We start from the raw sequence: 27,828 nt of genomic DNA on the forward strand, positions 1-27,828 counted from the left end.
CTCTGGTTAAAACAAACCAAGTTTGCCTTTTTGCCTTTTATAAGCAGCTTTTCCAGTTTATGGGACTCCCCCAACAGACTTACACAAGAAGCAGTCTACTTCTAAATTTAGTAAACAGTTCAACTAAAGAGGTTTTCCTTTCATGCAAATAATTCTTTTTTTTTTAAGTAATCTTTATTGGTTATACATTTTTTTAAGAGTAAAACATACAAATACAAATACAGTTTTAAACATACAAATAATTCTTTTCATATACAAAGTTCTCTCCAGTATGTTCTCTTGATGACTGAATTCAGAAGAGGCACAATGAAATACAGAGGCAATTGAGTTTTCCACGTTTTCCCCTAGAAAATAAAAGCTCACGTTTTAAAAACTATGAAAGGATTTGTGATATATATACAACCAAATATTTGGTTGTGAAAAAGTACTTCTGTCCTATACTCACAGAAATAAGAGAGGCCAACCCAGATAAACTGTGCCATATCCATCCAGAATTAAAACAATTTGAATTTCTAAATTGGGAACATGTTGCTATCGGTTCATTCTTCCCTTCTTAAAGCGTAACTAATAAGATAGAAGTTACAATTGCCGCAATCTTATTTTCCAATTGAAGAAAAGCTAAACTATAATCCATTCTTCTCAATTATGCTAAGTAAACCTTTATGTGGGTAGTTCCCTGAGCTCTCAGCTATTGAAATCATAGCATTATAAAGTCTAAAGAACATCTCGTTTAGCATTGTATGAAGAAACGCTTATGCTACATACAATTTTTATCCAAATATTTTTAAAAATTATAATAGCTTTGGTCAGTTCTCATTTTACTTACATAAACAAGTCACACTGAAAGTAGAAGTGATGGAAAATGTAATCCTCCTGGCTTGTATTACCAAAACTGTCAGTGAACACTAGGTTTGCAAATAGCCCATTTTAAAAGGAAGAAGTTAGCATGGAACCTAATTTTCCTTGTGAAAGGCATGTATGAAATGAAGGAGTAAAATAACTATCACGATGTTACTATGCTTGACCTTGGCAGTTACCACGAACAAGATGTAATTAAATTCACTGTTATAATGTATGAAACTAGGGCAACCACAAAGGAATAGAAGATCTTAAATGCCATGGACAGTGGCATAATGAGCTTGTTAATTCACATTCCCCTCTTCCAGCAAAAGGTCTCAGAAAGCCCCCAGTTTTCCCAAAGTGAAAAAATGGTAGATACTGCATCTGGATATTTCCATTGTTAAACACTGTATTTTGCCGTGAATGACGAAGCCTTTGTTATGCATGAATAATAAACTATAAGGAAGCAGCTTAGTTAAATTGAGCAAATATGGAGTAATTCATGCTATAGTCAATGGTAATGTAACAGTCATATTTCTCTGGATTTTAAACGGTTCTTATGTTTCTTGCCCAAGAAAACATTGTCAGAAGTGTGCTTCATGGTTCTTAATAAATTATGTCATGATTGAGGAGAGGGATGGATCTGAATTTCACCATTTAGGTAATTGAGATGGGACAAGAGTGCTAAGAAGATTCGTTATTTCCCCCCACCCCCCAACACTTTTCGTGACCACCTTTTTTAGTAATCAAATATTCTTCCAATTATCATTTTAAAAAAAACAATAGCTGCTTGTCACACTGCATTAGAATTTGTTTTTTTTGCTTTTGCATATTAATTTTGGTTTGTTGAATAAGCTATAACTGATTTTATTCATGTATAGTATTATTCTGTACATCGTGGCACACAAGCCACCAAGATTAGGTTCAGGTTGCAGATATTTTAATAAGTCTTATGGATCATAATAAAGCCCCACATGGCATCAGACCTGGGTACCTGAGAGACCGCCTCCTGCCGATTACCTCTCTCAGACCAATTAGATCGCACAGGTTGGGTCTCCTCCGGATTCCATCTGCCAGCCAATGTCGGCTGGTGACTCCCCGGGGGAGGGCCTTCTCTGTTGCAGCTCCAGCCCTCTGGAACGAGCTCCCTGTTGAGATCCGGACCCTTACTACCCTCCCGGCCTTCCACAAAGCCACCAAGTCCTGGCTGTTCCAGCAGGCTGGGGGGAGCTGAGAAGCATCTACCTCCACAGAAATTGTGAATGTTGGTTTTGTTTTTAATATGTTGTCTTTGTCTCGTTCCCCCCTTTCCCTTGTCTTTTGTGAGCCGCCCGGAGTCCTCCGGGAGTGGGCGGCATACAAGACAAATAAATAAATAATAAATCAATCAATGTTTCAGTCCTGCATCTGCTGTGGGGTGGGATACAGAGCAGATTAAGTGAAGGAATGAGGGACAATTTGTTTTGCTAATCTAATGTGTCTTTCTCATGGGCAGGGAAATGTCCTAGGAATAGACAAATGGACACTTGAAAAGCAATGGGATGGGGGGGAGGCCTGAAAAAGCTCAGTGACCCGAAGCTTCTTTGAACAGCTTTATTTCAATCATTTGTTTAAGAACTTTCTGTGAAAAAGTCACAAAAATAAATCATGAAGCAACCTTATAAACTAAGTATGGTTATTGTGCACACATCATGTAATGCAACTTATAGTTAGTTATAGTTAGTTATAGTTACTTTATTTGTATGCTGCCCTTTTCCCTGAGGGGACTCAGGACGGCTCACAATTCAGGGGAAGGGAAGGACAAAACAAGTTACATACATGAGACAATACATCATTAAAAAGTGCAACAGTCATACTATTCGGGTGGGGTTGAAGTCTTTAGCCCCAGGCCTGTCGGGACAGCCAGGTTTTAAGGGCTACGCGGAAGGTCTGGAGGGTGGTGAGGGTACGAATCTCCACGGGGAGCTCGTTCCAGAGGGTCGGAGCAGCCACCGAGAAGGCTCTCCTCCGGGTAGTTGCCAGTCGACATTGACCGGCTGATGGAATTCGGAGGAGGCCTAATCGATGCGATTTTATTGGCCTAGTGGAGGTAATTGGCAGTAGGCGGTCTCTCAAGTTTCAACTTTCTTCCTTTGTCCCTTTTCTGCAGTGTTATCATATCTTTAAAAAAAAGATAGGAACATCATTTTATATCTTTGGATGGCATTAATAAGCTACACTAGTGGGATATAGTTCCTTTGTTGCAAGTGGTGCAGCATACAGTTTTTATTATAATTATATCATTCTGAGATCAGAATGTAGGTATTTATACTTCTCTTTAGTTTTCACTGTCCTGAACTGTTTTTATACTTTTTTTTGTTTTACAGTTTTCTCCTGGTGTTTGGTTGCTTGATTTTGTCAGTATTTTCTACCATTCCTGAACATACGTGGCTTGCCGCTAGTTGCCTCTTCATTCTGGTAAGTAAAATTTATAAATACATGTAAATATTCTGCATCATATACAATATATGCATGTATCTCATTGACAATTCCATTCTGTTCATGCCTAGAAAGAAGTCATGCTTCCACTAAATGGATGTAAGGTTGTGAATTGAATTTCTTTTTTTTTTAATGTATTATTGTAAATGGGCTATATGTATATAAGTAAGCCTGTGCAATTTATGCAACCCAAATGGAACAGCAATCACAAATGAAAATTCTCTTCAATAAAAATATTTGGGACCGCCATAAACTTACAATAGCAATAGCAATAGCAATAGCAGTAGACTTATATACCGCTTCATAGGGCTTTCAGCCCTCTCTAAGCGGTTTACAGAGAGTCAGCATATTGCCCCCAACAATCTGGATCCTCATTTTACCCACCTCGGAAGGATGGAAGGCTGAGTCAACCCTGAGCCGGTGAGATTTGAACCGCTGAACTGCTGATCTAGCAGTAGCCTGCAGTGCTGCATTTAACCACTGCGCCACCTCGGCTCTTACAGCAATAGCACCTAGACTTATATACCACTTCACCAGTGGTGGGTTTCAAAAATTTGTTGAACGTACTCTGTGGGTGTGGCCTCCTTTGTGGGAGTGGCTTGCCGGCCATGTGACCTGGTCGGAGTGGCTTGCCAACCATGTGTTTTCTTCCCCCCCCCTCTCTCTCTTTCCTTCCTTTTGTCTCTCTGTCCCTTTTTCCTTTTTTCTTTCATCTCTCACTTTTCTTTCTTTTTTTCTTTATTTATTTCTTCCTTTCTTTCTCTTTCTCTTTCTCTGTGTGAGTCTGTGTGTGTGTGTGTGTGTGTGTGTGAGAGAGAGAGAGAGAGAGAGAGAGAGAGTGGTGGGTTTCAAAAAATTTTGCAACCCCTTCTGTAGGTGTGGCCTGCTTTCCGGGTCCACTGGTGGAACCTCTTCTAACCGGTTCGGTAGATTTGACGAACCGTTTCTACCAAACTGGTGCGAACTGGTAGGAACCCATCTCTGCACTTCACAGCCCTTTTACAGTCCTCTCTAACCAGTCATACTATTGCCCCCAACAATCTGGAAGGACGGAGTCTATTTCCCCCATCCTTGGAAGGATGGAGTCAACCTTGAGCCTGGTGAGATTCAAACTACCAAACCTCTGGCGGCCAAATGATAATCCAAAGGAGAATGAAATTCTGTTCTGTTCCAATGTTGTTTAAAAAAATGGTAGTGTTTCATTGCTACATAACCGATAAAGGAAAATCTAGAGAAATTTTGATTAAAAGTCTTGTCTATGTTGGAATTCAGTCTCTAAAGTTCTCTAAAATCCAAAGATCTGCTCAATTAAATTCTCTGATATATTTTCTGATAAATTGTCCTATTCGTACAAACACTGTGCAAGTGGCATCAAATAAATGAAATATGATATTGATACAGCCTTTAAACTGAAGATTAAATACAAGAGTAAATAGTTAAAATAGCAGCTCGAGAAGAGTTGGGTCAGATAATCAGAAATAACTGGTTTTATATCCCACCTTTGCAATAGTCAGCATCCAAAGACTTCTGCTCATAAACAGAATCAATTCCCACTTCCTGACTCCTAACTTGTTCCTAGTTGTTCCTCCAAAGCAAATTTGAAAAATGCAGGGCAATGTAATGCTGTCTGATAAAAAAATATTTAAATTGGAAACGACGTTCATTGAACAGGTTGAGCACTTCAGCTATTCCAGATGTTCACTGAAATCTGAACTTTGAACACTAGTCATGCCCAGTTGAGCTACACAATGACTATTTACAAAGATAGGGAGTAGGGATATCCATCCAAGTATGAACTGTAATTTTATTAAGAATGCTGTAAGAAATTGTAAGAAATTGTATCTTGACACTGGATTCTTCGCATTAAGATGCATATCCAGGTCATGCATATATTTCTGCTCTAAGAAATTCACATAAATAACTCTCCTTCTTGTATAAGTATCTTTCCTCCTCATTTGAGAATCATTTTAATGTATTTACATTTTTAATATTCAACTTCTACTGTCAAGAATATTTTATTCATATTTTGGGCAACAGCTTTGGAAGTACTGATATAATCCTTGTTATTTTTTGTATACTATCCCAAAGTAATCAAATAATGAAATCATTCCTAAGGTGAATTGAGACCAATGAGTATGAACCTAAGTAATAAAAAAAAACATTTGATTTTTTTATATTATTGTTGTATTAGCCTTTTATCTTTAAACTAATGGAACTGTTTTCCACCCTGATATATTATAAGCAGGCGAAATAAATAAATAAATAAAATACGGGTTCTTAACAAAAAATGATAAAACAGCACAAAAGTATGATATTTCTTGTATTAATATTTATGTATTATTGCAAGAGATCAGTTAACAAAGTTAAAAGAAATGGGTGGATAGACAGAAGTATAAAGTTTTGAAACAGATTTCTGAATACTGAAAAAATAAACATAGAAATGGCAAGAGATGGGGAAGAGAAGCAGGCCAAATACAAAAAGCTCTCACACGCCCTATCCCTGTTTAAAATACATACAAAAATCTTTGCAACCATTTTCAGAATGTATGTGATATCACATTCAAATTTTGTCTGAAACTTTCATTGGTTGCATTATAGTAAGTAGACCATTCATATTTTGAGAAATGCCACAATTCTGCATAGCATTTTCAAGACTACAGCTCAGGGGTGGGTTTCTCGCCCCGTTCCAACCGGTTCGGTTGGAACGGGGCCAGCAGCGTCCTCGTGCACGCGTGCGGTGCATGCATGCGTACTAGCGTCTGCGTGACGCTCCAGCTGCTCCTGGATGATCGCACAGGCGCTGTATGCGTCCTGCGCATGCGTAGAAGCACAGAACTCATCAAAACCGGGTAAGGACCACGGGCGGGCGGGCGCACCCTTCGCCGTTCCCGGAAGTTATTTACTATTTACTGACCAACCGGTTCTCAGGGACCGCCGCGAACCGGTTGAAACCCACCCCTGCTACGGCTTTTAAAAGAGCAAAGTGTACAAAAATCTCCTTCGGACATTATCATGACAGTAGGTATGACTTCTTCTTTTTCCCTGGGTGATACCTCATGATATAAGAGCCAGTTTGGCAAACCTATCAGTAGTAGAAGTGGTTGCTTACTAAGAGGTACTATGTGCAATCCTGGATGAACAGGAAGAAATGATCTTACATGGCAGATAACTATAACACCAAAAACATCCGTAGTGCCTCCATCATTTAGTCTCCTCCACCAAACTGCCTCCAGATTCCTGTAATTTTCCATTTTAGTGCCAGTAGGTTTAGTACAATCTAATAATTTTCTATTCTTCCGATCAAGCGCATACTTTCTGGTTATTGTGGATACATGCAAATTATCGTCTCTCATATAATCGATCATATTCTCAAAAGCATAGAAAATCATTATTATTTTCTCCTTCCTGTTCCATATTGTTGAAGAAGATTCCCTCCTTTAATTTTCAGAGGTGCAGTTTGTTTTGCTAGATACTTCAAATAAATGAGACTAAAAGCAGCTACAGCAACTTATTTGTCATAAATTAGAATATTCAAAGAGCTTCAGGAAATGCTAAGTTCTACAAAACAGTAAAAAAAAAAAAACCAGCCCTGGGAAACAGAGTAATTTGGAAGTGCTTGCTTATGCAATTCATCAAAGCAAGAAACAGTGCTGCAAGTATATTGTGCAAATTAAAAAACCTTGAAGTATGGGTTTGAGTGAGCTAAAATGTTTAGCCATATTTATACTTCTAGGCTTTTCACTTGGGAAGATTACAATTGTAATATTTCAGAACAGACCTTCAGTGTTTAAGCATAGATGACAACTCAGTGGAATATGTATCTTGGTAATAAGATGGAACAGTTTAAACTGGTTGAATACATGTAGTAGTTTTTTGGGTAACGTGTTCCCATCTATGGAGATTAATGGGGTCAATGAATATGCCTAAGAAATGCAGCACAAATTCTTGGGGGGGGTTTTTTTTTTTTTTTTTGAGGAATTAGGATGGCCAGGATGTCTTTAAAAATGACAAAAAATTGATTATTGATAAAGATTGAAATATGGAAAGAAGAGATTTTTTATTGAAATACTAAAAAAGTTAACTGAAAATTGTTTATAATATTCAGGAGTCATCATTTATATATCCTTCCCTTTTTAAAATTTTCTTTCTTTTTTCACTCTTTGGGCTTTTGTTTTTCTCTTCTTTTTTATATTTTTTCTGAGTTTCTCTTAATCTTTTATCTTTGCACTTTTAACTTTTGTTTAAAAAATTATAAGCAATCCAAATGATAAGATTTGAAAATGCTCAAGGACCATCCTTGCAGCATCTTGCAGTATCAGTGGTCAAATTGCTTTTGGAAACAAAAATGGATCTAAGAAGAGGACTAAAGAGTAATCCTTGCTTTGTGACATTTAGTGATCATTTGAAATGGTGATGGCACTAAGTTAGTGGTACTTAAAGCCGGACCTTGAAGTTCCAGCCATTGCACAGCTACAGTGGTCTTGTGATTGTGATCTGGAAATTTGATAACCAGCTCCAGTGGTGGGTTTCAAAAATCGTTCAAACTTACTCTGTGGGTGTGGCCTCCTTTGTGGGAGTGGCTTGCCGCACTTGTGACCGGATATGAAGATGCCGACGACACTTGTCAGAACCACCTTAAATTACCTCACACACAGCACTGGCATGCATAAGAATAGGATGTAAACTTGTTTTTTAAAAGGCATCTTTGGTTTGCGTTAAAACAACTTCAACACACGCAATGTTCTGATTGCACCACAAACGCAGTAGTCATCCTTACCTTTCACAGAGGCACTGATTTTTATAAATATGAGCATGATAGTGTAGAATAATCATATCCAAGGACCAGTGGTGGGTTTCAAAAAAAATTTGGAACCTCTTCTGTAGGTGTGGCCTGCTTTCCGGGTCCACTGGTGGAAACTCTTCTAACCGGTTCGGTAGATTTGACGAACTGGTTCTACCAAATAGGTGCGAACTGGTAGGAACCCACCTCTGACCAGTTCATACTTAGGATGGCTGAAAGGTTCTGCATTCACATGATCATCTTCTCTGCTGGCTTCCAACAAGTAAAATAAATGGAAGAGACAGCAGGGAAGGTCATAAGTAACTCTGGTAAGTCTCCCTTGCCAATCAGCAGTCATCCTGGCCCCACTGTGCTTGCGCCACACCTCACTGGTCACCTGTGCACCCTCCACACCCAGCAGCACGAAATACTTTGCAGATGCTGCTGTAGCCACCTATGTATTCTCCCTCCCTTAGAAGCAACAACCCACAGGCCCAAAATTACTTACATACATTACTGCCATTATCTGTGCACCCTTCCTCATCCAGTAGCAGGCATTTTCTGCCCAAAATTGCTTACTCAGGACCACTGTGACCACCTACATATTCACCCTCCCTGGTAGCAGCCACTTAATTGCCTGCCAGCCTGCGTACAAGGGTCCTGAGACTTGCAACTACCTGTCATCTTCCTCACTGTCTTTGGTTGTGGAAAGTTAGCAGGAAGTTGCAAGGAGGCTTCGCCTAATGACCTATGATCTTTGTTTAACATCAGTAAAAAGGACTGCCAGGATTGCTGTCTATAAGTATTGTGGTCAAGTGATATCACGTCTTATGACCACATCACTTAATGATGAAAATTCCAGTCCCAATTATCGTCATTGACCGAGAACTGATTTGATGGTTCAGTTATTAGTGGAAATTATGGTTTTCATTTGTCTGTTCGGAGTTTTTGGTTTTAATAAATGTATTTCAATCTTTACAGTCAAAGCCTCTAGAGCAGGATTCCATAGTGCTGGCTTCTTAGCCTCATGTGGTGAAGTATATAGAAATGAAAGAGATTTGTGTCAGATGCTCGCCTTTAGAAATGTTTCAGTGAAAAAAAGGATCATATAGCCAGATATTTATCACTATCAAGGAATATCAGAAGAGCCTTAACGCCTTGATATAACACCTTGTGAGACACACACACACACACACACACACACACACATATACACACACACCACAGTGGCACAGTCCACATTGGTCAGGTACAGTTGAAAATAATTGGTCTAATGCATCTGAATATTCATGCTCGGAGGATCCTATAATTGTACTTCAAGATAGAATGATTGGGAAGCTAGAAAAATACTATATAAACTATTCACTTTCATGTCCGGATGATACCATTACAGTACTACAATCAGTTTGGACAGTATTACATTGTAGCTCCGTGATGGCGAACCTATCGCACACATGCCCGAAGTGGCATGCGTTGCCATGTAGCCTGGTGCGTGCGGTGTCGCCCATTCCTCTTCTGGGTTTCTTGGGCACATATGCGCGCACTGATCAGCTGGCCTTCGTGCATGCGGCAGTACCAGAATTAGGAAGAGCTAGTCCTCTGTTTTCCGGTGTGACCATGCGCGCGGGTCAGCTGATCGCCGCATTTGCATGCGTGACAGTAATCAGAAAACTAGCTGGCAAGCACGCATGTGCGTGCTGGAAACTGGAAGTTTATTTTCCGGCGTGCACATGCTTCCTGGGCAGCTCCCCTTCCAGATTGCGGCCCAGACGAGCACGGGCATGCACTCCCTTTTCGGCAGTCAGTGCCAAAAAGGTTCGCCATCACTGTTCCAGCTGCTCCAAACGAATACTTACCCGCTTACCAAATAAGAAACACCTGTCCAGTCTCAGAATCTGACAGTGCTATTTATTTGTCTTGTAGATGTATGTGCAGATAGTCCTTGATTTTCAACAATTCATTTAGCAACCTTTTGAAATTACAGTGGCAAAAAGAAAAGAAAAAGTGACTTACAACCACTCCTTGCGCTTACAATTCTTGCGGCATCTCCATGGTCATGTGATCAAAATTTGGGCACTTGGCAATCAGCACATATTTATAACAGTTGCAGCATCCAGGGGTCATATGATCATTGTGACCTTCCAAGCAGTCCTCTGGCAAACAAAGTCAATCAGGGCATTCAGATTCTCTTAACGACCATATGATTCACTCAGCAATTGCAGTAATTTACTTAACAAATGTGGCAACAATAAAAAAGGTCAAAAAATCTGGTGCCACTCACTTCACAACCATATGCTTAGCAAGGAAATTCTGTTCCAAATTGTGGTCATAAATCAAAGATTATCTAAATTCTAATCTTATGATGTGCCGGACTTTGGGACAAGAGCCATACTGAAATGAATTAATTTTGGGTACTTTGATTAAGGTACCCAAAATTCTGAAGTCCCTGCACAAGAGTTCAGTTTTTCTGTAACTTCAGATAAGTGAAAATTCAGGCACCCTTTGGGGTGCCATTCCCACTGCTTTAAAGATGGCATTACATGTTCCTTTAATTGCACATTTGCTTTTTAAAATTAAGTTTTTAATAGGTATTACTTTGGTTGCTGAAAATAGGATTAAACTTTTGGGTTTCATGTGAAAAATGCCTGGGAAAGCTCCTATAATGATTTCATAATAGATGAGTATTTAGTCCCAAAGGTGCTTTTATTTTTCAAGAGACAACTGGACCACTGATTAATTGTTCTAATTGTCAGGAAATTTCTCCTCAGTTCTAAGTTGCTTCTCTCCTTGATTAGTTTTCCCCCATTGCTTCTTGTTCTACCCTCAGGTGCCTTGGAAAATAGTTTGACTCTGTCTTCTTTGTGGCAATCCCTGAGATATTGGAAGACTGTTGTCATGTCTCCCCTAGTCCTTCTTTTCATTAAATTAGACGTACCCAGTTCCTGCAACCGTTCTTCATATGTTTTAGTCTCCAGTCCCCTAATCATCTTTGTTGCTCTTCTCTGCACTCTTTCCAGAGTCTCCACATCTTTTTTACATTTTGGCAACCAAAACTGAATGCAGTATTCCAAGTGTGGCCTTACCAAGGCATTATAAAGTAGTATTAACACTTCACGTGATCTTGATTCTATCTTATGCTTTGATTAATAGTCAGTTAAATGCTGCATGGCTCATGTTTAAGAGAGCCTCTTTTCCTGTCTTCAACAAAGTGCTAATGGCAGCAACAATCCTAATAACCATTACTTTAGTCCTGGACCAGTGTTAGCTCTTCAAGGTAGGCCAAGTTAGGAAAACAAACTCCTCTAGAGTTTGTTCTAGATACTAGAACTATTATAGAACTCTAGAGTTCTAGATACTAGAACTATTATAGACATTGTCTATAAGAATAGAATCCTGAAAGCCAAACAGTGTTTCTCTCTTCTACCTATCCACCCCGTTGTACCAAAGGGAGCTAAGGTAGGGTCAAATTTAAGTTTATTTCTCACGCTTTCCTGTTTTCCCAGACTGAGCTCTTGTATGGCTAATGTCCTTCCCACATCTTTGCAAAGATCACCTTTGCATTGTCTACAGTCAAGGAGACACAGCAACCTAGATGCCGATGGAAAATTATGCTGCCTCCTCCAGACCACCCTCCTCGTTTCCTCTCTTGAGTTGCAAAGCTGTGTGCAATCCATCAGATGTGTGGCTTAGAAGTGGAGTCAGTGGAGGCTTACCTGCTGATGGAGACAGACTCTCAGAAGGTTCAACGATAGGGTTCACGAAACAGATTAAGCCATAATAGTGATTTGCTTGATTTTGGCTTAGCAGTGTGTGAACTCAGCCAATCTTCCCTAACCTCCTGAGGAGGATCCATTAGCAGATGACTAAAGATATATATTAGACACAGACAGATGCATTTATCACGCTACAAATGAAAGATCCTAGCCAAAACAATGTCCCTCAAGTGTTGGTGTACATGTCCTCTTTGACCTCTTGGCAACAGCAACATTATTTGGAGGGTTAAGAAAATAGACTATATCTCTCCACCCTACCTTCATTTTTTTTGCCTATTCTGGCTCATGTCTTATGACAATTTAATATTCAGTTGTTTTAAAAAAAAACATATCTTTCATATACCCTTGGATTCCTGTGTGATAATAAAAAATGTGGCTTTGATTGCTTTCTATTCTGACAACCGTTCCCTCTTTTCTCCTCCTCCTGCTTTATTTTTTTCATATTGCCCCCAAATTTCAAGGATCCACTTTCCAAAGCACTTGGGTCTGTGTGTTTGTATGTGGGGGAGGGAGATAGGGCGGGGAGCAACAATGAATCTGCACCAGGCCTACTCAGAAGAAAACATTATGATCAGTGGTGGGATCCAAAATTGTTTACTATGGATTCTGTGGGCGTGGCTTGGTGGTGTAGCGTGGCATGGCTTGGTGGGCATGGCTTGGTGGGTGTGGCAGGGGAAGGATACTGTAAAATCTCCATTCTCACCACACTCCAGGGGAAAGTTAGTTACTGCAAAAATCTCCATTCCCTTCCGATCGGCTGGGACTCGGAAGGCAGAGGTTTAGAGGTTTATTCAACTTGTATGCCGCCCTATTCCCGGGGGACTCAGCGCGGCTAACAAACCTGAAGGGAAGGGGCAACCATACAAAAGGAAAGAACAAAAACAAACAACAATACAAAAACGGTTTAAAAGGTCTCAACAAACAGTCCAATTCGAGAGGGGATGGAACTCAGCAGCCCCAGGCCTGCTGGAACAGCCAGGTCTTAACGGCTATACGGAAAGCCTGAGGGGTGGTGAGGGTCCGAATCTCCACAGGGAGATCGTTCCAGAGGGCTGGAGCAGCCACAGAGAAGGCCCTCCTCCGAGTGGTTGACAGCCGGCATTGGCCGGCAGATGGAATTCGGAGGAGGCCTAGTCTGTGGAATCTAATGGGTCTTAGGGAGGTAATCGGCAGGAGGCGGTCTCTCAAGTACCCAGGTCCAATAGAGAATAGATGGGGTGGGACCAGTCAGAGGAGGTGTTTACCAGTTCTCCAAACTACTCAAAATTTCCCCTACCAGTTCTCCAAAACTGGTCAGAATCTGCTGAATACTACCTCTGATTATGATGTTTCCAAATAAACATGCATTGTAATAAAACCTTAGAAATTTAGTACAGGAGGGGAAATGGGTAGATAAGCATTACATCAGCAATATGAATTATTTCCAAATATTTTTTTAAAGTATATGGGCCACCTTTTGGGGGCTTAGGCTGCATTCAAATTGTGTGGCACACCAAAGTTCAAGTGGTGAGGAGAAAATTGGACCCCACGGGGAAACTGGAGGAAACAAAAGACATCATATCAATTTGATCAATCAAATGGCCTTCTCTCCCCTCTTCCCACCCCAATCAACCCTACTTTGGAAATGTGTGCTCATATTTTAAACATTGTGAAAATTACAGAGCATTATCTGCCTTGGACCACCCAACAACAGAAAGATTCCAGAACTGTTATCATGAACTCTGATTTTTTTTTCCTTCTAAAACAGTGGCCTAAGGTTGCAAAAATCAAGAGAAGACTGTATTGAGAGTCAGCCCTCTTCACCATCTCTCCCCAACTTTATAGCCCATATCAGTGCTGGGGCCAATCTGCTTATGGAAGGTCATACACAGGACATGTTTATATTGGAGGAGGCAGGGGCAGAGAAGTTAGCTTTCACTAGTTTCATTAAACACATACAGGGCGGGGCATAACCTTTTCCTAGGGGGTCACAGCAAGATCGACAGCAGTTTACAACTTCCGCGACACCTCATTTTAAAGCCCAAAAAAACCTGAATTGAATGAGCTATTAAATGTTAAATTTGCTTTAAGAATGGCTGGAAAATTCGATTCGGAAGAAGAAAGGATCATTGACAGAATAAAATGCATTGCCTTTCGAGAGGCTCGCGATGCTGGAGCGACGTTTATCAATCCACCTCGTTTGAATGCTGTTCGAAGGGCTAATGGTGGTCATACTGACTATTAAATCGTGTCAATAAACTCAGTTTTTGATGGGCTTTCGAATGGTGTATGAATTATTTGTGTTGTTATTACAAGTGTTGCTGTGACCCCCTAGGAAAAGGTTATGCCCCACCCTGTACATCTGAATTTACACAGGGGGTGTGAAAAGAAGAAGTTATAAGTTAAACAAGATAAGTATTATTTGCTTTAACCCTTTCTAATGTTTATTTTTGTATAGCCAATTAGCCTTCAATATCCATTTGATATTAGAAAATATATGAGTCTGGTTTTGATTCCCCCCCCCCAAATACTTTTCCTTTTTTGCCAAGTAACAGGTGAAAACTTTGAGGACCTCATGACCCAGTATGTATTCTGCAAATTATCCTAAGGTTAGGTTAACCTGGAGTTTTAATTATTGCTAATATTAATTAATGGGAAAATTCATTTTAATTTTAATGTTAAAATTACTAAAGGAATTTTATTGTTAAATCTACCAGACAAGCAAAACAATTTAATCCATCTGATTACTTTGAGTATACAAAAGAAAACATCAAGCATAAAGAACAAACTAAATAGAATGAGTACTTTAATGTCTTATTAGTTTAAATAATATATTTAAACATATTCTTAAAGAGATGTGTTCTCTTAAATTTTGGTCTTTAATAGCAATTATCACATTAATTGCCACCAAAATTAAGAACTTCTCTCTCTCTGTATGTTAATGTGTGCAATCCCAGAGCTTTCTTTAACAAAGCAGCTATGGTTTATTCATACGAAAAAGAACTACAGGAGCTTTAGAAATATTGTACTCTGTTCTGAAATCTGTAGTTGTTAATTATGTCTTAAGCAGGCAATTTGATTATTGGAATTATCTTAGGACAACTTCACTTGAATCCACAGAATTTGTGAACAGGAAAGCAAAAGGTAAGTTAGGAGAGAAAAATAGATTAGTGCTGAATATGAACATGCAATCATGTTGAAAATTTTCCATTTCACATTTTGTGGTTCATCATCTCAGGTTCAGAAGCAGATTTGTCCCAGAGCAGGGGTGAACATGTCCATATTTGGCCAATGACTATGCCATGTCAGGCCAGAGAAGTCGGCAAACAAATAAAAAGCTTAATTTGGTTTGGCTGAAATCTAGATTTAATTAATATTAGATTACTTAAAACAATTGACAGGATTTCTCACATACATTTTAATGGTTCCCTAATTCTGTCCTGTTAAAGATTACAATTTTGTAGTAATTTCTAAATAAACGCTTCAGAACTCAGCACAAGTTAGTCACCTCTGTTCTGGAAAGCATTATGCAGTGCCCTCAGCTATGAGATGTTGGCTCAATTCCTATAAATTGCACCCACTCATGGTTTCTTTTAAGCCTTATTTTTAAAAAAAAGATCAGTTGCCCTGGCTTTCTACATTGCATTAAGCCATGAGGAATATTTTAGGATGAGTAGGTTCACATATTGCGAGAAAACAAAATCTATCATTAGCATTACAGCTTAGCATTACAATATTAATCTCCTCAATTCCTAATTCTCTTTCTCATGCAACTGTTTGATAATAAAGGCATATTGGCATGACACATAAAGCCATGATAGGCAGCCCTGTGTTAGTTTATTAAAACGAGAATTGTCCTCAGATGTCAGGGAGACAAAAAAGCTTTCTTTAATTTCCTGTTACTTCTGGTACACTAGCAAACATTATCATCACAATTCCCAGTATTATGCATGACATCCTGCTTCCTCACATGACTGTACCAAAACCATTGATTACATCATTAAAAGTAACATGGCAGTCCCTTGCTCTTTAATTCCAGTGTAAAAATAGGACAAGCTGAATATATTAATAGATAGTAGAAATACACCGAAGGGAGGAGTAGAGGGATAGAAGAAAGAGGGGTAGAGAGGGTGGGAGAGAGGATTGGAGGGAGGGTGAGAAGGAAGGGAGGGAGTGTATTGGGAGAGAGGTGTGGTAGAGGGGGAGGGGAAGTAGGGTAGAGGGGAATGATGGCGGGAAGACGGAAAGTTGGAGGGGGGCGAAAGAAAGGGTGTATGGAGGATCGAAGAGGTACATTGGGTTTCTATTTTGGGGGGTATTGTTGACAAGAGGAATGGCTGTGTTTATTGTTTAATGTTATATGGCCCCGGTTCTGTACAGTATATGTGTGACTGTACGAAAATGGAAATGGAAAATAAAACACATTTACACAGAAAAAGTAACATTGCAGTCCTACAGAGGCCGTATCGATATATGAGTGAATAATTATTTCAGGCAGAATCACCAACAAAATACAATGGAATTCCCTAATGGTAAGAGAAAATTCTGTTTCCTTTACCTTCCCTTGCATGTAATGCCATCCCAAATATTGAGAAGCTCTTTAGAGCACGTCTCTCAAAGTACTTTGCTGCTTACACCAAATAGAGGCACTTTATGCCTGTTCTATTTCATGCCTTCATTGGATAGAGTCCAATAGATTAAAAACTCCGACTTTTCAAATGGATTGGAGCAGAGCAAAGGAATACATTTGTAATTGTTGGCAAGATCATATTAGTGTGATCTTTGTTAGCAATAGCAATAGCACTTAGACTTATATACCACTTTACAGCCCTCTCTAAGCGGTTTACAGAGTCAGCATATTGCCCCCAACAATTTGGGTCCTCATTGATGCAACACACCATCCCCCTAGCAAGTTTATTTGCATAGGCCCTTTTGTAATACTATACCTGTTTAGTGAACAAAGCTGGCAAATTCCATCAGCAAGACCCACGAGGATTTCAGAAAGATGTTTCTAATGCTAGTAGGTTAAAAACATAATTTTGAAAGGCGTAAAAGTAAATTCTCAGGGAGAATCCCCCACCTCTGGAAGGGTTCTGTTGCCTCAATTGGGACCAGCTAAGCTCCTTGTGGTTCTTCTCTATCTCTTACACAGGCCATAACAACTTGGAGGCCATAACTTTGGGATCAGCAGTTGCACAGTCGCCGTGAAACATTAGACTAGAAGAATAGAATAAAAAGGGGCCTTGGAGGTCTTCAAGTTCAACTCTCAGCTTAGGGAGGAAAACCTATACCATTTCAGACAAATAGTTGTCCAATTTCTTCTTAAAAACTTCCAGTGCTGGAGCATTCACAACTTCTGGAGGCAAGTTGTTCCACTGATTACCGGTATATTAAACCAAGCACCATTGGTCATTTATTTGCAGGATTTTCTAAGTTTTGTTATCCATAAAGAAGCATCTGCACAACACCTTAAATTGAAGGCAAAAAAGGTGCATCAGGGTTTAGAATCTTGTCCAAATGTATCCTATGTCATACAGGGTAACATATACAGTATACATTTATTAGCATTGATCTTTTTACATTGCAAAGTCACAAAGTGGGATAACACTCCTACCCCTAAAACCTCCTACTCTGAGATGTTTGGAAAGCAGTAACTCTTGCAGTAAATAATTTTTTCTCATTTCCTTGCCACCTAAGAAATCCTATTTAACATCACGCCTTCACTTCTTGCCATGTACATATATACACTATCTAAAATTTAATTGAACTAATTACCTAATTAAACTAATTAACTAATTTGAAAAAAAGAATTTCTACAATATAGTTCCATATGACAGTTTTTATGTTGATATGTAAACATTTTCTATTTTGGGGGGTTATTTGACATTTTACTTCTTTTGCAAGTGCTTACTTTTATCAAATGAAGTGGATTACCTCCATTTTTAACCCCCTGAAGTGACATTCTATCCATAGTTCTTCACATCCCACTTTATATAAAAAGATTATGACATGTACAGAAGAGTTTTTGCTATTATGAAGCTTAACACATTGTATAATTAAATCCACATTTATTTGCATATGAATAAAATAATAGCTGTCAAGAAAGAACCATTCATTTTTAATATGCTGCTGTTTCACAGCAAGCTCCATATTGGGTATGAGAAAAGAAGGAATCCGTCTTCTAAGATAAAGATTGCAAGTATTGTAATACTTTTTTTTTGTTTTGTAATACAACAATATTCATTTGTGAGATGGCTGACCATATAAATCACTTTAAAGAATAAATAAAAACATTTTCCAAAATCTGTTGATTCTCTAAAAGAGGGAGGGAGGGTGGGAAGGAAGGAAGGAGGGAAGGAAGGAAGGAGAAGAAAGAAAGAAAGAAAGAAAGAAAGAAAGAAAGAAAGAAAGAAAGAATATATTCTGCGCGCGCGCGCACACACACACACACACAAAAACATATATATATATATATATATATATATATATATATATATATATATATATATATATATATATATATATATATATATATTTCTTTCTTTCCACTTGGCTATATATATATCGCCAAGTATAAATTAAAATACTTTAATTTGTGGCTTTGTAATGATTGCTTTAATTACTATGATATGATGGGAATGAACAAACCTAGGCTTGATCTAGGTTTTAAATTAATAAATTGATTCAGTAGAAAAGATGTGTGCAAGTATAGATATTCACATATAGATCTCAACTTTTATCATTTCTTTAGCCAGAAGGCAATCGAGTGGCACCTAGAAACTTATTCTTCATGCTGATAATCACTGATTTAACGCTACATTGGCATAGGGGCAGGTTCTTTGCAGGCACGCCTGTCCACAATTGTTTCTGCTCACTCTACCAAATCCAACAGGGTGGAGATACAGTGTCATCTAACAGGGCCAGAGAAGAGATACCTTCTGTGTTGTGTCTTAACCTATGAAAAAACATCATCCCCAGATTCCCCACTCCCTGGGGCCTAGGTGAATTTAATCCTCTTAGTCTTCCACAAGCTTTAAATACATTGTTTTTCCTTCAAGCACAGGGACTGGGATGTAGCCTATTAATAATAAATTAATAAACCCAGCTTGTAAAATGAAACAGCAGAAGCCCGCATTTAAGATCTTCAACAATTGTTTAAAGATTCTGAATATCACTACATAAATATGAGGATTCATTTGGAAAAATTTGCCTTCTATTCTAAATGCACTTTAATAATCATTTAACTCTCAAGAAGGAGGGATTTTTAGTACTAAAAGGATTTTAGTTGGAATCATGTATTAGCTGTAATCATATATTCTACTAAATTGTGTGTTACGGTTTAGAAGTTATAAAGGCTAGGTTCAAAAAGCATGGTAACAAAACAGATCATATCATTGTTTCTTCACACATTGTTGCTTATTTCGCAATCGCAATTCGCAATTTCGCAATTCGCAATTTAATGGGTTTATATGCCGCCCAATCCCGGGGGATTCTGGGCGGCTTACAAATATGAAATAAAATAAAATACACACAGGGGGAGAATACAAACAATACGAACAATTTTAAAAAACACAACATACATTCGGTTTAATTGTCAAATCAGGTTGAACCTGATTTGAAAATCAGCAACCCCAGGCCTGTCGGAACAGCCAGGTTTTGGTGGCTTTTTGGAAGGCCACAAGGGTGGGAAGGGTTTGGATCTCTGCTGGTAGCTCGTTCCACAGAGCCGGAGCAGCTACAGAGAAGGCTCTCCCCCGAGTGGTCGCCAGTTGGCATTGTCCGGTCGATGGCACCCGGAGGAGGCCTAGCCGGTGGGTTCTTATCGGACGTTGGGAGGTGTGTAGCAGGAGACGGTCTCTCAGATATCCAGGTCCAGTGCCATGTAGGGCTTTAAAGGTAATCACCTTATAAATTAGGTAAAGGTAAAGGTAATCAGCTTATAAATTGTATGGCTGTATTCTTTGGGGGAGGGGTTCCCCTCTCTCTTTCTTGTTGAAGTCTAGCATAATATCTTGCCAAATTATGAATGCATTTTTAAAAGCTAAACATATAAATAAACATGTAAAATCAAAACTGTTCGTGATTCAAAAGAACTGAAAATAGTAGCCAAGGTTTCCTTAAAACAAAAAAGCATCAGACTTTGTCTGTGCATTTTCTCTGTGATACTTATAAATGTATTCGGTATGTATTTTCTTGTTAGCAAATGATGAACCCCCAAATTCCCCACAGTTATTCAGATGATAGATTGAACAAAGGTATGTGCAAGTTTATAAAAACATACGTTCTAAATGTACATACCAGAGGTGGGTTCCTACTGGTTTGAACCAGTTTGGCCGAGTAGGTAGCAACTTGGCCTGCCACGCCTCCGAATCAGTTCTGTCGGAGCCGCCATATGTGGCGCCATCTTGTTTTTGCTTCTGCACATGCCCAGAAGCATTTTTTAGTATTGCCTATGCGTGTATAACACATCCCTGAGCAAACTGCAGTAGCAGCATATCGCGGCAGCCAGAACCCACCCCTGGTACATACATATATACATACATACATACATACATACACACACACACACACACACACACACACATGAAACCTTTTATTTGATTTAGATGGTTTTAAAACTCTTAAATGGTTTATATATAGATAGAGATAGAGAGATAGATACTTGTTTCAATTGTGAATATATCTCTTCTGGGCAAAGTCTGGGCATTCAGTTGACATTAGAGGGAAATCAGCTATCTGGTGTCTTTTAACCTTAGCCACATAATCTTTTAATTTCAAATCTCCTGAAGTTCAGCCTGATATATATCACTGAGCTCACTAGATTGAAAAGAATGCCTTCTGTTGAATAACTGCATTCATCGATTCATGTTTGCTAGAATTGATGAACTTTTATTGGATGTAATCATTCATTGAAAACTTTGCATACCTTTGATACATTGGCAGAGCTGCATGAAACAGCCTGACCTTGATCCTTTCAATGTTACCAAATCAGTCATGAATTGGAATTCTATGAATGGAGAGATTCATGGGACCAATTCTTACGAAGTATTTGTTCTACACCCAAGTATTTCTACCATGATCATGCTTTGGAAGGACACTGTGATTTCTTAAGTTTTAGCTTAGCAAGTTAGGTGAATCACCCAGCCAGTGGCGGGTTTCAAAAATTGTTCGAACCTACTCTGTGGGTGTTGCCTCCTTTGTGGGAGTGTCTTGCCACCCATGTGACCGGATGGGAGTGGCTTGCTGCACATGTGACCGGATATGAAGATGCCGACGACACTAGTCAGAACCATCTTAAATTACCCCACACACAGCACTGGCATGCATAAGAATATGATGTAAACTTGTTTTTTAAAAGGCATCTTTGGTTTGCGTTAAAACAACTTCAACACACGCAGTGTTCTGATTGCATCGCAAACGCAGTAGTCATCCTTACCTTTCACAGAGGCACTGAGTTTTATAAATATGAGCATGATAGTGTAGACTAATCATATCCAAGGACCAGTGGTGGGTTTCAAACATTTTTGGAACCTCTTCTGTAGGTGTGGCCTGGTTTCTGGGTCCACTGGTGGAACCTCTTCTAACCGGTTCGGTAGATTTGACGAACCGGTTCTACCGAATAGGTGCGAACTGGTAGGAACCCACCTCTGCACCCAGCCATTTGGTTTTGGAGGGGAGAGGACCACTGATATCTTAATGTGTTCTGGGAGTGATGTTATCTGCTTATTATTAACAAATAGTGGTTAAGCTTAACACAGCGCATGAGCTGCTGCAACAAATAAACTCCTTTGTTAACGAAAGGTGGACTACATAGTCAGAGGTGCTACCTTTGGTTAGCTTGATAGAAATAGGTTTTTTTAAATAGACGATAAGTATGAATAATTTATGGGAGGAAAAAGTGGGAGATCGCTTTCTTTGCCAAAAAATTCTTCATTTCTAATGCTTCTCCACTTATCTGCTATGATAATCTCCATTCTGAATGACTAACAAATGAAACAGCTGAAATAAGCTGAAACAGCACAGCTTTATTCTGGACAGGGAAATGTTTTACCTGCCAAATAATATATACATCTCACCCTGTTTCTCTGACAAAGTGCTTAATAAGCTTTTTTTCAAGTACTTTGTCTGCTACAGTTATCTCATGAACTTTTAATCATTTCAAGACAGTTTAAAGTAATTATAATATCTTAGAAGTTGTTTCCAATTCGTTGCTTCTTATCTTGGCTGTTATTTGCATTTCTGACATATCCTATTGTGATGGCTCAGAGCACTATCAATATTTTAAAATAAAAACATACAGTTTTTCAACCCATCATTAGAAGTGGTTTGCAGGGAAAGGAGTCATCTTTATCTTTCTCTGAGTTCTGCCTTCATGTTGTTCCCTAGCTAGCAAAGATGAATAGATTCTCCAAAAGAGGACTTATTAGTTTCCTCATAGTGATACACACCTTCATCAGAGAAGAGAAGGTTTGCAGGCAGAGGTGGTATTCAGCCTGTTTGGACCGGTTCTGGCAAACCAGTAGCAGAAATTTTGAGTAGTTCAGAGAACTGGCAAATACCACTTCTGCTTGGCACCGCCCTCCTGCCCCCGCTGTTCCCTGTCCTATATTCCTTTGTTTTTTAGTTCAGCTGATTCACGCAGCAGAACTGAGGTAAACAACATCTCAACTCACCAGCACTGACACCGAGGGCAGTCTTTGAGTGCTGCGCACAGGCAGAAAGCTTTCTCTCATAGAACTGGTAGGAAAAGAGTTGGACTCCCACCACTGTCGGCAGGGTACGGGTGTGTTGAATGTAGAAGAAGGACAAAGGTCTCCAGGACAACGGAGGGGCACCTGGAGGGAGTGGATCAGTGGTGGGTTTCAAAAATTTTTCGAACCTACTCTGTGGGTGTGGCCTCCTTTGTGGGAGTGGCTTGCCAGCCATGTGACCTGGTGGAAGTGGCTTGCCGGCCATGTGTTTTCTTTCTCTCTCTCTCTCTCTCTCTCTCTCTCTCCCTCTCCCCTTCCTTTTGTCTCTCTGTCCCTTTTTCTTTTTTTCTTTCATCTCTCTCTCACTTTTTCTTCCTTTTTTATTTATTTATTTCTTTCTTCGTTTCTTTCTCTTTCTCTCTCTGTGTGAGTCTGTCTGTCTGTTTGTGTGTGTGTGTGTGTCTGTGTGTCTGTGTGTCTGTGTCAGTGGTGGGTTTCAAAAAAAATTGGAACCTCTTCTGTAGGTGTGGCTTGCTTTCTGGTGGAACCTCTTCCAACCAGTTCAGTAGATTTGACAAACCGGTTCTACCGAACTGGTGCGAACTGGTAGGAACCCACCTCTGGAGTGGATTCATTAGAAGCCAACATCCCAGTCTTAGAAGCGTAAAAACAGCCGTGAAGTGTTATACGAAACTACCCCATAATGGTCAAGTTATGATAAGAGAGAACCTAAGAGTTCCAGGGTGTTTGAATTGGTGTGCCATGCAAACTTTAGATTGATGCAAACAAAATTAAGAGTGTTAAAAGTTCTGATAGCTTTTATTAGAATGTTCCACCAGCAGCTGAGACAGAACTAAGAGCCAGTAATTTAGTCAAAGGCTTGCAAGTTCAAAGATAGTTTTGCTTGCCTTGTAAATTATGCCAGCCCTGAAGACTGCTAACTTGAAGACGTTGGCAACAGGATTGCCCAGAGGAGGAATCCAAGCTAATCTATAGGTTAGAGGCTAAAGAAGTGCACAGAAGCAGTCCAGAATCAATCTGAAAATCTAAATAGCAATAGCAATAGCAGTTAGACTTATATACCGCTTCATAGGGCTTTCAGCCCTCTCTAAGCGGTTTACAGAGTCAGCATATTGCCCCCACAGTCTGGGTCCTCATTTCACCCACCTCAGAAGGATGGAAGGCTGAGTCAACCTTGAGCCGGTGAGATTTGAACCGCTGAACTGCAGATAACAGTCAGCTGAAGTGGCCTGCTGTACTGCACTCTAACCACTGCGCCACCTTGGCTCTCACAGAGCAAGGAGGCAAGAGGAATTTGGAACAGGTTGGGGCAAGAACCCATGTCTAGAACACATGCTTCTATAGCCAGAGTTCCTGTCGCTACGTAATTAGAGGAATTAATGCCCCTTCCTTTCAGGAAGCTATGCCAGTCATGTAGCAGCAATGGGCAACAGAGTCCAACCAAAGTAAAGAAAAGGGGTGGGGGGAGCAGCACTGGCAGATGGAAAGTATCTCTCTCAGAATCTCAAAAGAAAATCAGAAATCCAGGGGAGGACAGCATTGCAACAATAACACTACACAAAGGAGATTAAAAGAGCTATATTACCGGCATTATACCAAAAATCTATAACAAAGACTTAAAATATTAGATTATAAACGTGTTAACAGCAGCCGGAATTGTATTTGCAAAAAACTGGAAAAATGAAACAATACCAAAACAGGAAGAAATCATTCGAAAAATAATGGAGTGTGCTGAAATGAGTAAATTGACATTTGAAATTAGAGAACAGGAAGACGAGCAATTTTATAAGATAATGGGACTTGTTTTATCAGTGGCTGGGGGAAAAAACCTGGAAATGAAAAATGTTTTACTTATGTTTTAACTGAAGGAGCTAAGGGATAATACAATTATATTGTGAAATAGATTAACAATGATAAAATGAAAAACTGATACATATATGAATTGAATCCTTTAGAACTTTTTGTTTTAAAATGGATAAGGATAACAATGAATTTATGTATACTTGACAGAGGATTGGTGATATAATGTATAACCCTAAGAATATATTACAAAGATATCTTGTTGTTGACAAATAATTTTAATAAGGAAGTAATTAAAAATTGGTATATACATGAAGTGACTATTTAGAATATCTTGTTGAAAAATGAAGGAATAACATCTTTGTTTGAATGTATGATGTACAAGGACAATAATGAACATAAGCATACTCGATAGTTGATTGGTGGGATTATACATAATTAAAAACAGTGATATACAAATATAAATGGTTGGTAAATCTCTTCCATATTGGGATCTGTGATTATATAAAGGTATACTGTTATTAAATAGACAATCAAGAATGTAAGGGAATTAGGTTTATTGAAAAAATAATAATAATATTAATTGTAATTGAATATACATTGTACAATGAAAGTGAGGTATTTTGTTATACTAGATGAAAAATCTGTGATTGTAAATGTATTTGAGAATATGGATGCAAAAACACCTGTAACCAAGCGACATGCTGTATGTAATGGATGAGATCATTTATTTATTTATTTATTTTAATGCTTAAAAATAAAAAAATAGATTGGAAAAAAAAGAGCTATATTACCAGGGGTGACAGAAACCCCCAAGAAAAGCCAGGAGGACCAAGTGGCAGTTGTAATCCAACCAAAGATGGGTTCCTACCAGTTCGCACCTATTCGGTAGAACCAGTTCGTCAAATCTACCGAACCGGTTAGAAGAGGTTCCACCAGTGGACCCGGAAAGCAGGCCACACCTACAGAAGAGGTTCCAAAAAATTTTGAAACCCACCACTGGTGGGTGTGTAATATCCCGCAGCTATCTACACATTAATAATGATCTAGTAATATTTCCTTGTACATTTTAGGGACCTTTCCTTACATAATTGGTGTTTTCTTTCATACTTTTGGATTTCTAATTTCTGTTTCCGTTAGTTGGCAATTTCTAAAACCAATCCCACGTGAAAAAGTATTCAAAGCCTTCTTGATTTTAATTGTCAATTTATTTATTCCTGCACATTGTAATATTTATTCATTTAAATATCTCTGTTTTTCCACTGTTGTGCAAACACAATTCCAGCAGCTGCTAACATGTGTAAAATTAAATATATATTATACTCCCTTTCAAATAGCCAACAAAATATTTCTGGTTTTAATTCCATATCTTGCTTTATGATTGTTTCTAACCACTAACTTCTGAATAGCTACTTGGACCGACCTAAGTACTAATTCATAATTTCATATCTGGTCACATGGGAGGCAAGCCACTCCCATCTGGTCACATGGGTGGAAAGCCACTCCCACAAAGGAGGTCACACCCACAGAGTAGGTTCCAACAATTTTTGAAACCCACCACTGAATCCAACCATCCTGACAGTAGGTTTTTGCTAGGCTTAAGAAGTGAACCAGCAAGAGGAAGATGACTGCTGTGTAGTAGATTAGAATCAGCAGGCAAGGAATAGGAGGTGAAGGCAGTGGGCAAAGAGAACAGCATATTACTGTATAGGATTTTTTATGTGGCTACAAATACTATATAACCCATTAAAATAAGAAGCTGGCAAATGGAGAGAATATAGGATTCTTAGCTAAAGCATTACTGCAAGTAGACTAAGAGGCACAAACAAAAAACCAACAACATCGAACTCCAATATAATATAGAGAATAAAAGGATACAAGCAAAAGTAGAACTATAGGATCAAGAAATAAAAATCAGACTGAGCTGTAGAACAAAGGGTTATAATAATAGATCATAATTAAGAATGTATGACATCAGATAAAATCATAACGATTAGAGAACAGTGGATAATGCTTAGCAATGGTATAAGAGAAAAGGAAGATACAGCTGTTTAATTGCCTATTATAAAATCAACTTTTATGACTTTATGATTATAATACATTTTTCCCAAAAGGAATTGGTTGGTGTCCTACCTTCTCCTGAACTATTCCTGAATAGATAACAATGTTCAAAAAAACAGAAATTCAGAACACTTCTGAAACATAGACACTGGTAAGGCCCAGAAATACAGGCTTAAGTGGAAATTAGCTGTTTTAATTTGTCAGGGCCAAATTTCAGCTAAGATACTGCACCAAATCAAGTTTAAAAACTGAGCATATTGTATTGTTTGTTTTCTTCCCTTATTATAACAAATAAATTCAGAGCAACCAGATTCAGTGTTGAGGGTCCTTATCTGGAGTATCATTCTTGTTTTAAGGAAGTCCTGGCAGGGTAATTTCTAGTGCTTCCTCCCTCCTGGCTTCTTCCAATGGCCCAGACTATTGGCTTGTTTAGCAACAATTATAATATTGTCACTTCCACTGTTTTAAAGAAAAGTATTTCTCAAAGTATCAGTAGCATATAACACAGTGGTGGGTTCCTACCAGTTCGCACCAGTTCGGTAGAACCAGTTCGTCAAATCTACCGAACCGGTTAGAAGAGGTTCCACCAGTGGACCCGGAAAGCAGGCCACACCTACAGAAGAGGTTCCAAAATTTTTTGAAACCCACCATTCACACACACAGAGAGAGAGAGAGAGAGAGAGAGAGAGAGAGAGAGAGAGAAAGAGAAAGAGAAAGAGAAAGAGAAAGAAAGAAAGAAAAAAGAAAAAAGAAAGAAAAAGTGAGAGAGAGATGAAAGAAAAAAAGGAAAAAGGATAGAAAGACAAAAGGAAGGAGAGAGAGAGAGAGAAAACACATGGCTGGCAAGCCACTCCCACCAGGTCACATGGCCGGCAAGCCACTCCCACAAAGGAGGTCACACCCACAGAGTAGGTTCAAAATTTTTTTGAAACCCACCACTGATATAACAGCTGAGCCATTGAAGATGCTATGTTTTGAGTCATAAAGCTAATACAATAATTCATTCCCCACTCTTGGTACAGTGAGAAGTCCTTCCTCTCACATCTCCATTCATTTTTTGTACAATACCGATCACAACATTTGACTAATTCAGGGTCTCTTTTAAGCAGCCATCTAACTACGCAATATTTTCATAGTAATGGTTGCCGTTCTCAGTGCAGCGGGGGATCTAAAGTAGGCACTCAAGGGGCCTCATTGTCTGCCCCAGCTTTGTCACGGTGTTCTTTTGTTTTGCCAGCTGTGCTTATATTCTAAGACATACGGTAGGCTCACTCTTCTCTGTAAGCCTACTACGCATGTCCCTTTCGCCTTCTTTTTTCTCTTTCTGTTTTGCCTGCCAAGAGGAGGTAGGCTAGGAACTTTACCAGAATGTAGTTACTAGCCAGTAAGTTTGTTTGTTATTTAT

General features: G+C 39.0%; 1 protein-coding gene across 5 annotated transcripts in view; it reads left to right on the forward strand.

Annotated features, from left to right (window-relative positions):
- The window catches only part of KCNQ5 (potassium voltage-gated channel subfamily Q member 5), a 359,579-nt gene that overhangs the window by 223,292 nt on the left and 108,459 nt on the right, over positions 1-27,828 (forward strand). For all 5 annotated transcript variants that reach the window (XM_032216260.1, XM_032216262.1, XM_032216264.1 and 2 more), the window contains exon 2: positions 3,207-3,297. In XM_032216260.1, coding sequence (XP_032072151.1) covers positions 3,207-3,297 — 91 coding nt within the window. The remainder of the gene's footprint in view (positions 1-3,206; positions 3,298-27,828) is intronic.

The sequence above is a fragment of the Thamnophis elegans genome, chromosome 4 (genome assembly GCF_009769535.1).
Source record: "Thamnophis elegans isolate rThaEle1 chromosome 4, rThaEle1.pri, whole genome shotgun sequence".
In the NCBI taxonomy this organism is placed as follows: domain Eukaryota; kingdom Metazoa; phylum Chordata; class Lepidosauria; order Squamata; family Colubridae; genus Thamnophis; species Thamnophis elegans.